The 16,036-nt window shown below is 36.0% G+C and overlaps 1 protein-coding gene across 1 annotated transcript; it reads right to left on the bottom strand.

Annotated features, from left to right (window-relative positions):
• Nucleotides 1–1,717: 1,717 nt before the first annotated feature.
• LOC132641375 (probable alpha,alpha-trehalose-phosphate synthase [UDP-forming] 9) lies at nucleotides 1,718–13,127 on the bottom strand. Its single transcript, XM_060358344.1, has 4 exons — nucleotides 12,899–13,127; nucleotides 2,989–5,067; nucleotides 2,570–2,837; nucleotides 1,718–2,465 (listed from the first exon to the last, which is right to left on the bottom strand). Exons 2-4 carry the CDS (start codon nucleotides 4,968–4,970, stop codon nucleotides 2,142–2,144), a joined length of 2,574 nt encoding a protein of 857 aa, XP_060214327.1. The 5' UTR covers nucleotides 4,971–5,067; nucleotides 12,899–13,127; the 3' UTR covers nucleotides 1,718–2,141.
• Nucleotides 13,128–16,036: the final 2,909 nt, after the last annotated feature.

Here is a 16,036-nt window from a genome sequence, read left to right as displayed (position 1 = left end):
ACCACTACAGCGACAATCCAAAGTATTGCGTATTCTTGATGTATTGAACCTATCTTATTAATTGTACACATATAAGTAGGGTTCTATATAAAATATTAAAGTTCCGGAGTCTCAAAACATGATAAATATACGGCTAAACTACGTAAAAAGGAGTGAAAATGTAATAAGAGGCTGTTTGTGGAAAATGGTGGAGTCCTATAGCGCAGTATTTTACTGCGCTATAGCGGAAAGAGAAATTACTATAGCGCAGTAACATAATGCGCTAAAGCACTTAACGGGATCGTTACGGTTAAGTGCTTTAGCGCAGTATTTTACTGCGCTAAAGGTACCTTTGTAACATTTTTTTTTGTTGGGGTATTTTGGTTCAAAATAGTTTTTTTGGGGCATTTTGGTTCCGGACTCCCTTAATGACATTCATATTCTATGCAACTCTTTCCTCCACAATTACTTGGTAATTAGCACTTATGCCATTATTTTGTGCTGGTCTTTAATTTTTGCCTCTCATAACAAATTATTTTTAAGCAAGACATAATTTTATATTTTCGCATTATAAGATCACACAAGTTATGGCCCGCGCCCTTAAAAAACTTATATCCCGCTAGGCATAAGTTTGATTTCTAAAGGGCAAAATTAAAGACCAGCCCATTCGAAGGGAAAACAGTGCAATTTCTTTCAGTTACTTGTATTGAACTATGTAACTAGTTAGCTTTCTAGTTACTTGAGAACTGAACCTAAAATTTTGCAGTTACACAGAAAAGTAGAAGCAATCAACCAACAGATTTGTATCCCAGATTGGAATTGCAAGATTCGTCCGTTAGAATCAGACATTATTTCCATTATATTTATTTCAATTTCATGTAGTTAGTAGAATCTTTATGGATTTCCGAAATAGTGAAACGAGAAGTACTTCGAATCTTTGCAATTTGGAATGCAGATCCATGTAATTACAAGGTGAATGATTTCTGTGACTATAATCACCCTGAACCATGCAATCTTTCACATTAGGAAATTTGCATCTGACATTCGTTGGGCTTCTCTCTCCCGAAGCCTACATCTTGGCATTTTTGTGCAATAAACCCCTCTCAACCTAAGATTTTTTTTCTTTAATTTTCTTAGAAGAGGTAGGCGTGTTAACTGGGGGAAGGAAATCAAGAAGGTAGAAAAGTGAGACATCTTGAAACCTGCATCTCTGTGCATATTGGCATTGACACCTAGTTCATAGAAACTGTTGAGGAAGCAAGTCATAAACTTTGAGGGGCCGTTTGGAACAAAGGGATTAGGTGCGATATCCCGATTTGAATTCTAAAATTAAATTTATCCCGATTTGAATTCTAAAATTAAATTTATCACATGGTTAGAGGTATTAGCTAAATCCAATATTAAAATCGAGACTATAATCTGGTTAGAGGTATTAGCTAAATCCAATATTAAAATCGAGACTATAATCTAGATAACTTATCAGCTTAAAGACCTAGTTTTAATCCCAAAATTACTATACTTTGGGAAATCCCAGTTTCAAACAAAACGGGACCTGAGAGATCCTAATCAGGTCACACATACAATTATTAGATGCGACTGACATAACAAGTGTAGCAGAAAATTGATTTATAGCGTCAGAAACTAGATTGCATTGACCACAGAGAGCACTTAAAATAACCACTACTTTTTGCAATGATCAAATAGCAGTATCGGATTATTTACAGTAGGAAAACAGAACTGAACTAATAACATTTCGATATCGCATTCCAGAAAAGTCTAGTACTATATACATGTCCTGCCGAACTCATTTGACACAAAACGTATCAAGCAATGGCAGCAGCTTCCACTAAGGTAAAACTTAAACCGAACTGCCATTATACTAAAGAGATAAAAGCATCTATACAACGCAATGGTGTTTTGTTAATCAAATTCAGGGCAGCCATCATGACTACTGCAAAACTGTACTTCTAAGAAAAGTTTTTCACCGACGATGAAATCTACAGAAAAAGTCTGCATCAACGGGAATTTCAAGCCCTGAATGCAGCATAACCAGGAAACAGTCAGGCTAGAGTCCAGCCATGCATCACATTAAGTTAAGATTGATAAAAGGATAAACTCCATAAGTAAAACCATGTACACGTGCCACCAACTACTTTGCCTTCTCACAGAACAGCACCAAACGCAACCTGGAAATGAGCAGTATGTCTTGGCTTTGGACAAGACGCATTAGCAAGGCCTTGAAGCAGTCTAAGAACATCAGAAGTATCATCGAGGTAATACTTGGCTTTGCTTGGCTTTTGCCCAACAGTGCAGGCAAAGATATCTGGGGCAGCAGTGACAGACGGACTGGATACACTGCTTAATATGCTCTCAAACATGTCCTCATCTGATCTATCGTCTCCAATGCACATAACAAAATCAGGTGGATTCCCGCTATCTACCATCATTGAGAGAACCTTTTGCGCCACTAATCCTTTAGTAACACCCTGCAAATAGGCACAAACAAGTAAAAACCTTCGAAGAGCATAATGCAACATGCACATGTCTGTATCTGCATCAGACACAAATACACGAGGGAGGAAGGTCTTACTTGTGGCTTGACTTCGACAATATGTTGGCCCCTCTTAACAACTGCAGGTTCATTTGAAAGTACATTTTCCAAATGATCCAACAATTCCTTGGCCTGACAGGAGCCAAAGTCTGGGTCTGCATCCTGATGGTGCCACACCAAAGCACTCTCTTTAGGTTCGATATATGATCCATCAGTTGCTTCTGTGTAAAGTTTCATCACAGGTTCCACAATTGGTTTCCAGTCAAGATCAGAAACCAAACATTCCCAATCCGACGTTTTACTACCCCTGCAACATGATAGAAATCTGGTTAGCATGAAGGTATCCAAGGAAAACTTCAACACAAAATTTTAAATGAGAAGATATAGGAAACTGCAAGGAAGGACTGTCATGTTTTACACAAAACATCCATACAAGTCAAAAGGGGTTAGCTCCATACCTAATGAAATACCCATGTTCAGCAGCTATGCCGAGCCTTTCACATGGTGCCAGCCATTCGCTTAATGACCTCCTTCCTCTGCCACTAACAATATATACTGTGTTTTTAGGATCATTGCTTAAATCATTCAACAGTGTGATAACTTCAGCGCTTGGAGCTTTAATCAATGATGACTGAGGTACAACAGTGCCATCATAGTCCAAGAATATTGCCCTTCTCTGTGTCCTCCTATAGGAGGAGACCATGTGATCAATAGACAACTTTCTAAAACTCGGAGAAAGTGCAATAACTCTGAAGCCCAGGCCTAGACCAATACCCCAGCAACGCTTACTATAATGATCTTTGCAAGCTCTTTCCAAATCCTGCATAAAGCTACGAGCCCAGTAAGCTACATCATGAGAGCTTACATAGCGGTAGTGCTTCTCATGACGAAGTTGTTTCTCAGAATCAGACATCGTAATGGCCACATTTAAAGCCTCAGCCACAGCTTCAATATCCCATGGATTTACCCTAATAGCTCCACTCAGAGATGGGGAACAACCAATAAATTCTGACACAACAAGCATGCTAGTCCTAGGAGAATCAGTTTTGATACCCATGGCATCATCCATACCAGGAGAACCTTGCCTGCAAACAATATACTTGTAAGGCACTAAATTCATTCCATCCCTCACAGCATTCACTAGGCAGCATTCAGCAACAGCATAGTATGCAGTTTTCTCACAGCGAGGAACTGGACGATCAATCAAAATTACAGGCTTGTAATCAGATGTACCGTAAATCTGGTTGATCCTTTCAACAGTTGAATATGTCTCCCTCTTTGCTTCCTGAACATCTTTGCCCGAGCTACGAGCGGGATTTACTATTTGAACAAGAACAAGTTTCCCCTGCAAGGTCTGGTCCTGCTGTAGTAGGTACTCAAATGCTAGCAATTTCAGACTAATGCCTTTAAAGATGTCCATATCATCCACACCTAGAATTACCTTCTTCCCCTTGAACTGTTCTTGAACTTCTTTAGCTTTATCAAAAGTAGAAGAAAAATTCATCACAGACTCTAGTCGACCCATATGTATGCCCACTGGCAGAATTTTAATGTAGACTGTACGGCCGAAATAATCAAGTCCAATATGTCCTCGTTTAGATTCATAATCTAGACCCAACATTCGACTGCAGCATGACAGAAAGTGACGTGCATAATCGAAGGTATGAAAGCCAATGAGGTCGCAATTTAACAACCCTTTCAGAATTTCATCCCTAACAGGAAGAGTTCGGTAAATTTCTGACGAAGGAAATGGGCTATGAAGAAAGAAACCTAGCTTGACACGATGGTAGCGCTTCCTCAAAAATGTTGGGAGAACCATGAGGTGATAATCTTGAATCCAGATATAATCATCCTCAGGATTAACCACTTCCATAACCTTATCAGCGAAAATTTTATTTGCAGAGACATAAGCTTGCCACATCTGCCGGTCAAAACGATCTCCATGATCAGGACACATTGGAAGCATGTAGTGGAAAAGAGGCCAAAGTTGCTGCTTACAGAAGCCGTGATAAAACTTTTCCTGGATGTCATGGGGTACAAAAGTAGGCACACACTTGAACTCCTCAAGAAGTCGCTGAGCAACTTCCTCCTGTTCACTAGGCTCTACATCAACCTTGAGAGAACCTACATAGACAACCTCAGTTTCAGGAGAAAACCCATCCTTCAATTGCAATAAAAGGGAATCCTCATCCAAACTGAAGAACCACTTGTCAGCTGCTGCATCCCTTCGAGCATGCAAAGGCAGCATGTTTGCTACGACAATTTTTCGTTCTCGATACGAGGACGACATACTATCTGAATCACCATCATTGCTTCCATAACCATCTGCGATGATTCCAGGAACTGTCATCACACGTGGAAGAGCTCTAGGTGTCTGAGGTATATCTAGTATGTCTCCAGATGCCATGTCCAAAAGATTAGCACAAGATCTTGACGGCATGATTACAAAGTGAAATTTGGTCTGTTGTCAAACAAGCCTGCTGGAGTTTAAAACCTATGCTTGAGACTTTCAGCCCCCAAAGCAACTGTGCAGTAACCTACAGCACCAACAGGTAGAAAAAAGACAAATTATGATTTTGCCAACAAGTTCATCATAGGACGTGATCCTTAACATCATCACAACACCAAACAACAGAACTATGGATTGGAAGGGTTAAGAATATTATCAAGCATCAAACAAGGAATAGCAAGGAAACTAAAAAGTAAGGCTGGAATAGAAGTGTCAAGAAATATTTAATCTCAAAATTAAAAGAAGGAAACAATTATAGAGTTGATAGAACTGTTACAACATTGCAATGATTCAACGATTCATCTCAATCACATAATAAGAATGGCATTAAAAGCAGCGCCACAGTATTCGACAGCTGTAGTAGTAGTTTAAACGAAAGTTTAAGTCTGACAAGTGATATATTATGGAAGCTACAAGTATTAAGCAATTTAACAGGGTGGAAGGTTGGTTAAATTTACATTATAAGGTGGGATCCAATTAAAAAAGAGAGAGAAATACACACTTCCAAGTGTCATGGTATAAGAATCATGGTATTTATCATAATAACAGTAATATGGCTTTGATAGATCCTGCCTGCCTCAGTAACAACAGCAGTTACTATTGATGTGAAATGGACAGTGAAATGGTCCTTGTTTTTTGTTCACTGTTTTTGCACTTACTAAAAAAACAGTGAACAAAACAAACACCATTAATAAGTTTAGTTCTACTTAAAATGAGCTTAATAGGCTCAGTGGATGGTCAGGAATGATATGTTGGTAGCAAACTCAAATCCAACCCAAACCCACTAGAAGGTGCGTGCACCAAATCATGCACTACCTTCAAGCACTCAAATTAAAAGGAAACTATACAAACGCCAACCATTAATCCTTCAATCTCTCTGTAAGATACTAATTTGGTGGAGGAATAAAACATTCCAAAGATGCTTAAAAAAACTATGGCATTTATGCACTATACTTTCTGAAGGTAGCAATCAAAGGTAAATGCGCTCGTGATGAATTGCATCTAACCTTTTCACATTAAAAGGAAATTATTGGATATTCAATGCTCCTTAAACCAATAAAGACATTTATACTAGGGAAAAGACATAAGTTCCACCCTAAACTTTGTCCGGAAAAGTCACTTACACACTTCATCTTTGTGGGTGACCTTTTACCCCCTTATTCTTGTTTAAAGTATATTAATTACCCCCCTTGAGAGGTGATGTCGTAGAGAAAGTGTGCACATTCTTGAAGGTGCGTGAGCAATCATAAAATAAGTTCAACACGAATTAGATTGCAGAACTGTCACTTTCTAATTGGATATTATTAGTCAATTAAATATTATGTTTATCCTTCCTTGCCTTCTTCCCTGCAATTCCAAACGAAAGATCCCAACTTTATGAACCAGCACCGGAAATCGACCTCAATGATTTCTCCTTAAAAAACCTTTTTCTTCTTTTTTTAACCGAGTCCCCCTCACACCAACCCCCCCCCCCCCCCCCCCCCTTCTTTTTTAAGAAGGGTTTCACAGAGGAGGAGAAGTCTGAGTTAGCAGTAAGGAGCTGGTACACCATTATAATGGTGAAAGATACAAAAGTTACGGCATCTTTGATGCTTAGATAAGAGGTTTTGAGACACACACACACAAAATAATAAAAAATAAAAAATAAAAAGGAGAACGAGCTAGAAAGAAAAGATAAAGAAATAAAGCAGTTGGGTTGGGCCGGAAAAGTTTCCGGTAGATAACTGCGAGTAAATGCTTTTTCCGGTAAAAACATTATCAAATATCAATTTACGGAAATGAATTTTTTTTTTTTGATAATGATTAATAAAGATAACTTTCAAAATACAGAAATGAATATTTATGAAGTATAGAGGAGAAGCGTTGATTGCGTGTGGAAGGTTCAAACTAGTTCAGAGGAATAGAAGAGGGTGAGACGTTGGAGATATTATGAACACAAGAAACATAACGTCCTCACATGATGTGGAATGAAGGAGCACCTGGGTCACTAAAATTGTTACATTCACGTTCAACAATGTCAATCTTTCAATGTAAAAATTACTCGTACTGAATTTCAAAGAGAAGGGAATTGAGGGAAATAGATTTTTTCTAAAGTAGGTATTAGAATATGTTTGGTGTTTCATGGCAGAAGAGGGGCGTTGGCGGGTGTTAGGGAAGAGGGAGGAAGATGAAGTGGGAAAAAAAGAAGCAAAAATGAATAAATTAGGTGGCATCTACATAGCTCTGACGTGCAGGAGCGTGTGAAACACTGCCTACTGGAAAAGTGGTTCTTTATTTTTAGGGAGGTAATAATTACAATTCGAACAAGAATAAGGAGGTAAAAGGTCACCCGCGAAGATGAAGTGTGTAAGTGACTTTTCCAGACAAGTTCAGGTGGAACTCATGTCTTTTCCCAACTATATATTTCTAGAGTTTTCCCAACTGCAGGTCTAGACTAATACTTAATAGCTATGCGAATCAGCCATGAAAAGAGCCCTATCATCCCCCATTAGAACTCCTAAATTTGTTGTTTAAGAATATGCAAGAGAAGCATTTAACTTAGCAGTATATTAATTGTCTAACTCTGCAATTGTTAATTTTCACACGACCTTCCTATATTTATATACTCTTGGCTATATGGACATGTTATTGTTATGACGAAAAAAATAATATTGACATTATACATGATTCCTCGACTTGCTACGCTTTCAGCTCTATCTGTACTTAGGAGTCATTTGGCTGTACAAATAAGGAGAATTAGTGCCCTCATTAATTATAGGGTAACTCATACATGATTTAGATGCTTCAACAAGGAGCATTAATCTCCTAACTAAATTCAGCATAACTTGTACCTTGTTTGGTTGTAATTTTGCCTCTTATGTGAGAATCTATTTATTAATTTATGCGGGGTAGAATGTGGAATAACAATATATTATTAGTAATATATGATTAAACAGACAAAGATGCCTCATCTCTACAGACTCATATTTCTTTTGTTACAATAAATCAAACATTCGACAAGAAACAATCCACGAATTACTAATCCTAGCATTACTAATCCATGTATAACTTGTCTCCAAACCAAACAATCCCTATAGATTCTGTATAATTAACTTGGAACTCCTACAATATAATGTTGTCAAAGGCTCGATTATAGCACGTTTAAATCCTAAAGCTAGTGCAAAGCAGGCAAAATGCTTCGCCTCACTAAGTGAGTGCTTCATCGCAGTCACCAAGGCTCCAGGGCATATGTCTCATCCAAATGGAGTTTTGTTTCTATCAGGCTGCCAATGGAGTTTTCCTGGAGAGGACACTAGATATATTGGTTATCTATGCCTATAGCTGTAATTCCTAAACTACAAAACTTTTTTACTTTTCTTATTTGTGCCTCTCTTCATTGAAGCTCACGCTTTCCGCTTAAAGCCCCGATGGACGCTTTTACGTGTTTTTCACCTTTGATAACACTATGACATAATACATTGTCCTCGTTTTAGGATACAAGGAAGTCAAACTAGTTATTAGACCAACTATCTCTCTCTCTATCAAACCCATCCAAAGAAGCTGTCTAGTTGAAAGACTCTCATTCTTATTCAGAATGGGAAGGCCTTTCCGTTCGTAAAATAGAGGATGAATACTTAACCATCACATCGGATATTAATAGTATCTAACAGACCTGTCAAAGACAACTATATCTCTAGATAAATGAAGCTACATAAGAAGGTTTCAATCTCTTATTTGATCCAGCCTTGTCATCTGTGTAATAAAAGATGGTGAAGTCTGACCTTCCATTCAGTGGAACCAGAAGGAAATTTACTTCTTTATAACATCCTATTTGACAAAACAAAAAAGAAAGTACAACCTTGTAAATTATTTGGAAAAATAGAAAGTACAAACACAAGAAACTTCGGAAACAATTGATAGTTCAAAAAAGGGCATCAACTATCTGACCAGTGGCGTAAAATACTCACCGGAAACGTCCAAAGTTTAGCTTCAAGCAAATAAAAGGATTTTGCCCCTATGCAATGAACTCTCAAGGGACTTTCTGAATACTAGATTCAAATAGCTTGCCCAATCTGGGCCTTGCACTGCTAATGAGTCAACTAAAGCATTAGATGCAATAAGCAGACACTATGTGACAGGCCCTGGACCAAACTTCTTGCATGTCCATTTCCATATAACAAGATCTTCATGTGAACATAGTGGGGATATTAATCCCTGCTGGCACTTAGCTAAAAGCCTGAGAATAAACTAAATACCTGGTTTCCCGCCAGTCCTTCACGGCATAATTAATTATGATATTTATCGCCTTATGGATGATAAATTCAATTCTTTCAACTTTTAAGGTGTTAGTGTTACACTCAATTTTATATTGATCTAGTAGGTTTACATGGTCCACGTGCACGAGGATACAAAAACCGTTAAACACTTCAAACGGCTAGAAACAGTCCATTTACGTACCTCTCAAAACTTGTGAAAGCTTTCCAATTTATTAACATCCTTTTTTTTTTTTTTTTAAACTTATGTGAACTCCACACACATTATTGTGCTAAAGTTTCTCTCTCAAAACTAGCGAAAAGAGAATATTTGTCGGCTTCTACCCATTAACGAATTTTCTAAAATTCACGTGCACGGTCATGCATGCCCATGCTCTTCACGTAACGCACCATATTATACCTCCCTTCGCAAACTCTGTATCTAGATGCTTTCACATTCCCTTTCTTTCTTTCTTTCACCCTAATTTATGACGCTTGCCTCAACAAACATTCAAATACATGCATTTAACAGCAACACACCTAGATTTTTCTCCCAACAGTTCCACAATTTTACAATCTTCTTTTAAAAACTGTGGTGTCTGGGCAAGCTTGCGCGCACCTTGACTAACCAGCGGATACCTGCCACCTCCCATCAACAGGTAACTCTGTCCACCAAGGCTTAGATAGATAGGTCAAAATCACCTAGTGTTTTTGTTTTTTCTGGGATTTGAACTTTGAGACCTCATGGTTCTTCTCCCACTTCATTGACCAACTAGGCCACACCCTTGGTTGCAACTCCACACGCATTATTTTTGCTAAAATTCTCTCTCTCAAAACTACTGGAACTTCTCTAAAGAGAATATTTGTTGTCTTCTACTCATTAATGAATGGAAATTCACGTGCACGGTCATGCATGCCCATGCTCTCCACGTAACGCACCATATTATACCTCCCTGCACAAACTCTGCGTCTAGACGCTTTTACATTCCCTTTTTTCTTTTTTTCACCTGATGGGGATTATACTGAGCATGCTGTTGCTGTTGTTGTCACTCTAATTTATGACGCTACCTCAACAACATTCAAATACATGCATTTAACAGCAATACATCTAGGTATTTCTTCCAACATTTACTTATTTTTTCTTTCCGATAATCATGGTGCCAGGGCCAATTCGCACACACCACGACTAACATCAAGGGTACCTGCCACCTCCCATCAGCAACAGGTATTGGGTAACTCTGTACACCAAAGGCGTAGACATAGACAGATAGGTAGAGATCACCTAGTGTTTTTGTCTTTGCTGGAATTTGAACTTGAGACCTCATAGTTCTTCTCCCACTTCATTGACCAACTAGGCCACACCCTTGGTTGCAACTCCACATGCATTATTTTTGCTAAAATTTTCTCTCAAAACTACCGAAACTTCTCTAAAGAGAATATTTGTCGTCTTCTACTCATTACCGAATGGAAATTCACGTGCACGGTCATGCATGCCCATGCTCTCCACGTAATGCATCATATTATACCTCCCTGCACAAACTCTGTATCTAGATGCTTTCACATTCCCTTTTTCATTTCTTTCCCTCTAATTTATGACGTTGCCTCAACAACATCCAAATACATGCATTTAACAGCAACACAACTAGATTTTTCTCCCAACATTTACTTATTTTCCTTCTGATAACCGTGGTGTCCGAGCCAACTTGTGCGCACGACGACTTATATCATAGGGTAACTGCCACCTCCCACCAAAAACAGGTACTAGATAACTCTGTACACCAAAGGCTTAGACATAGACAGATGGGTAGAGATCACCCAATGTTTTTGTCTTTGCTGAAATTTGAACTTGAGAACTCATGGTTCTTCTCCTACTTCATTGACCAACTAGGCCACACCCTTGGTTGCAACTCCACATGCATTATTTTTGCTAAAATTTTCTCTCTTAAAACTACCAGAACTTCTCTAAAGAGAAAATTTGTCGTCTTCTACTCATTAAAGAATGGAAATTCACGTGCACTGTCATGCATGCCCATGCTCTCCACGTAACGCACCATATTATACCTCCCTGCACAAACTTTGCATCTAGATGCTTTCACATTCCCTGTTTTCTTTCTTTCACTCTAATTTATAACGCTGCCTCAACAGCATTCAAATAAATGCACTTAACAACAATACATCTAGGTATTTCTTCCAACATTTACTTTTTTTTTTCCTTTTAATAGCCGTGGTGTAAGGGCCAACTTGCACCCACCTCGACTAAGAGCCTGTTTGGATTGGCTTATTTTAGGTGTTTTTAAGCCAAAATAGCTTTCAAGTATTTTTGTAGTGTTTGAGTAAAATAAAAAAGTGCTTTTACGCACTTTTTTTTAAGCCTTCATGGGTACCTACCGCTTCCCACCAACAACAGGTACCGAGTAACTCTGTCCACCAAAGGCTTAGACAGATGGGTAAAAATCACCTAGTGTTTTTGTCTTCGCGGGGATTTGGACTTGAGACCTCATGGTTCTTCTCCCACTTCATTGACACACTAAGCCACACCCTTTGTTGCAACTCCACACGCATTAATTTTGCTAAAGTTTCTCTTTCAAAACTAGCGGAACTTCTCTAAAGAGAATATTTGTTGTCTTCTAGTCATTAACGGATGAAAATTCACGTGCGCGGCCATGCATGCCCATGCTTTCCACGTAATGAACCATATTATACCTCATGCGCAAACTCTGCATCTAGATGCTTTCACATTCCCTTTTTTCTTTCTTTCACTCCAACTTACGACGCTACGTCAACAAACAATCACATACACTCAATTAACGCCAACTCTTCCAACATTTATTTCCGCGACCTCTTTTTTTTTTTTTTTGGACAACCGTAGTGTCCGGGGCCAGGTTGCACTCACTTCGACTAATTCCACGGGATACCTGCCACCTCCCACCAACAACAGGTAACTTTGTTATCACCTAGTGTTCTGTCTCTCCCATTGCTGGGAATTGACCACGGTTGTTAAGTGAATCTGTTTCTGTAGTCGTTAATTCCACATCATTTATCATTTCCATAAAGCATTTCAACTCCTCCTTAGATTTTAAGTTAATGAGTCACAAAATCACAACAACAAAAAAAAAAAAAAAAAAAATTGAATGTAAAAAATGATAATTGGCTGTTTGCTGTAAGAGACAGTACAAGGACAAAAAACAAGTTATTATACCAAGTCCAACAACAAATACAACCATGTAAACATTAAACAAAAGCAATAACGATCCAAATTTAACTGATCCGTTGTAAGGATTAAAAATAACCGCTAAACAATCACCAAAAAACAAAAATTCTCACCTTAATTTTAAATTAAACAAATTAACTCTTTCATTCTCAAAAAAAAAAAAAGGTATTTAAATTAAACAAATTGTCAACCTTCTAAAGCTCAAAAATTCAAAAAAATATATATATATATATATTCAACCACCGCTAAAACAAACCTAAAAATAAACACACATCAAATTCTACCGCTTCGTCACCGAAATACTACAAGAAAAAAAAACATATAATTACAATAAAACAATCATTTTCTTCTTTTCTGCAACAAAAAAATTACGGTAAAAAATCAACATATCAGAAAGTTGAAGGTGCAAACTGTACCTAAATGAGAAAACCAGTGACCTGAAACGGTGATGACGTCACAAAGCGGCGAATTTCCACGTTGTGTTTGTGTGTTTTGGTTTTGAAGTTTTAACGGAAGAAAATATATATTTATATTTAAAGAGAGAAAAATGAAGAGAGAAATAAAAAGAGATGAGAGAAATGGGTTCCGAGAGAAGAAATATACAAAGAAATGGTACAAGTATTGATGCAATAAGTACGATTTTTTAATAAAAATGGGGAAACGGGAAAAGAGCTTGACTTTGGGCTTTGGGCTTATGTCGTTTTATTATACGTGTTAGAAGATAAAGTCGACTTTGCTGTACCATGGTTTAGTTTGGAAGTAACCGTGGTTCGGTTTCTGTTTGCCCTTCTATTAAGTTCTTAATTACGATTGTATCCTTTCTATTTTAGGGATTATTTTGAATTTAATATTATTAACTTCTTCCATGCCTTTTTAAAAAAAAATAAAAAAATGAGTTTTTACCTTTAAGATTTGATCATTTTTCTTTCCTTTGGTGTATCTAAGATATTTAAGGATTAGTACTAATTAAATAATACTATCAGTTTCTTCCATGCCTTTTTTAAAAAAGTTAAGTTTTTGCCTTTAATGAGATTTGCCATTTTTCTTTCCTTTGGTGTGGTTGGAAAAGGAGAGAGAGAGAGAGGAGGCATGACAATTTTAGATGGAATTAGATAAGATTTTGTTAACTAGGAGTTATTTAAGAATATTTGTATTGATTTTTATTAATTATTTGGTATTTGAAATTTTATTAGTCCCGTTAATTTAAATTTGTACGAGTTAAGGTTTGTTTAAGAGGAAAGCGCTCTATATTGTAAAATTCTTTAATCTCAAGGCTCGAAATACAGACCTCTAGTTAAGGATGAAAAAAAATCTCATCTATTCCGCTGCAATATTTAATTGTGTTAATCGATTTATTCATTTTTAAATCACTGGATTCTTTATGTGATTCTATTCTTTTTCTTTAATAAATGCATGATGTTTGACATTATTTTTTTAAAGAAATTAATCATATCAGAAAGTAAAAAATTTACTATTATTAGAGTTTTGTCCTGATTTTTTTACCAAATTTGAGTTTTGTTTTTTCTTGAAGGAAAGTTAAAGTACTATCATAATTACTTTTACTTTTTCTTGAAAGTAAAAAATATAATTCTCTTTCATATTTGACTATTCTTTAACTTGATAAAAAAAAAATTGGGCATCTATAAATTGAAACTACAACACTATATCATCCACAATGTAGTCCTCAAACAAAGTCTTGTTTAAGGGAAATTATTCTCTCAATTGTTTACTTTTTTTATATCAGTCATATGTAGGTCTAATTGACCAAATCAATTTAATATACTATGAGTTTAATCCTCTCAAGTTTAATTTTTTTATCTATCATATGTAGGTCAATTGACCAAACCAGCTTAATATATTATGAGTTTTTTTTTTATAATTTCCTTTTGTTATTGTCGTTCGAGGTTTCTTTTTTAGTTTACACACGACGCGCTGTTATTTCGATCCCAACAAGTGTTGAACCATATAACATCGCAAAAAGCTGTAATGAATTATAAAAATTAAATATTGCGAGCATTATGACTAGAAAAAAAAATCTGCATTATCCTACAAAAGATCATTTGAGTATTTTAATCGCACAACTACATATCAAAATTAAAATACAAGTAAATGTATGTTCTTTTATTTAAAACTTTGGACCACAATTTTCCTTTTACCAAAATATTGCTAACAACCCCACTTAAACTCACATAAGACAACTAGACACCACTAATAGATACGGAAAAATTTTATAAAAGGAAAAAACAAAGAATATCCCAGAACTTTATGATTAAAATCTTAAAATCAGATATTTAGTTTCTTTTTAAATTTAAATTAAATTAATCAAATGGAGTATTAACCATGTTTACCTAAATAGGAAAAATAAAACAAGGTCAACAGAAAGGTTGAGATGCAATATTAGTGGTTTACCAATACCATGAGAAAACTAACTTGAGTAGCTCTTGATATGTTTGTGGTTAGTTTGATTTATATATATATATATATATAATATTTTGAAAATACAAACAAACAAAAAAAGACTTAATCAGTCTTAATAAACAATGTTATCGCGTGAACAGTGTAAAAAGCTTGGTAATGTGTACTTCTTCTCTGTTGGCTTATTTTAATCATCAAGTTTAGGTCAAATGTGGATAAGCTATTGCTATTTAATCCTTCCATATGCTTTTCTTGATAAGACTCCAACCAATGGGAAAAGTACAAACAAGATATATATTTACAATATAAGATTAACAAACACTCAATCAAACACGATAAAGGAGATCCAATTAGACGATCTTTGATTAGTAAAATATAAGTACATAAAAGGCATTCTTAAATTACTTATGGAATAGGTGCTTTCTCTCCAATCAATAAAGGACCACAAGGTGTTTTATGTGCAATTAACATACACATGGAATTTTTAAACCCAAAATAGGAGGGTATGGTGAGATGAATCTTAAAATTTCTCCGCATCTTAATTAGAGATATTGAGCTTGATTAGAAAAATAAAAAAATTAAACGCATGATAAGGAGTGTTAACATCTTAAACGGGCCCTGCTGAAAGGCGTAGATGCTATAAAAAAAAAAGAAGGTTGAACTTTTTGGGAGTTGCACTGATTTCTAAAGTTTGAATCTATTTATGTCTTTTCCACCTTAAAAAGTGAATATCTTAGAATTGGGAGATTTATTAGTGACCAACAATCTTTGATTGAGATATAGAACATACTTGAAGAATTAAGTGTGTTTCATATATGCTTAACGTGGAAGCAATTTGCTCAAGATACTAATTAAACGTTCATAAGATTAATTCAATAAATTATGAGTTGAATACATGGATCATGTCTTCTAGAAAGCTGTATCGATCAACAAGTTAATTTCTCTAAATATTTCCTCCTTATTAATCTAAAAATAAAATGATAGATAGCGAACTTGAAAAGCATTAATAAGTTTTTCTATAAAAATTATATACGTGCTTTGCAATCTCATAAAAATACAGTTAGAGAGAGATAGAGAAGGCATTATTATGGAAAATAAACGAAAACTATAATGGATAATATAAATAAATTTAAATAAAT

The sequence above is a fragment of the Lycium barbarum genome, chromosome 5, assembly GCF_019175385.1.
Source record: "Lycium barbarum isolate Lr01 chromosome 5, ASM1917538v2, whole genome shotgun sequence".
Classification (NCBI taxonomy): domain Eukaryota; kingdom Viridiplantae; phylum Streptophyta; class Magnoliopsida; order Solanales; family Solanaceae; genus Lycium; species Lycium barbarum.
The sequence above is the reverse complement of the archived record's forward strand: the minus strand, read 5'-3'. Positions and strand labels throughout refer to the sequence as shown.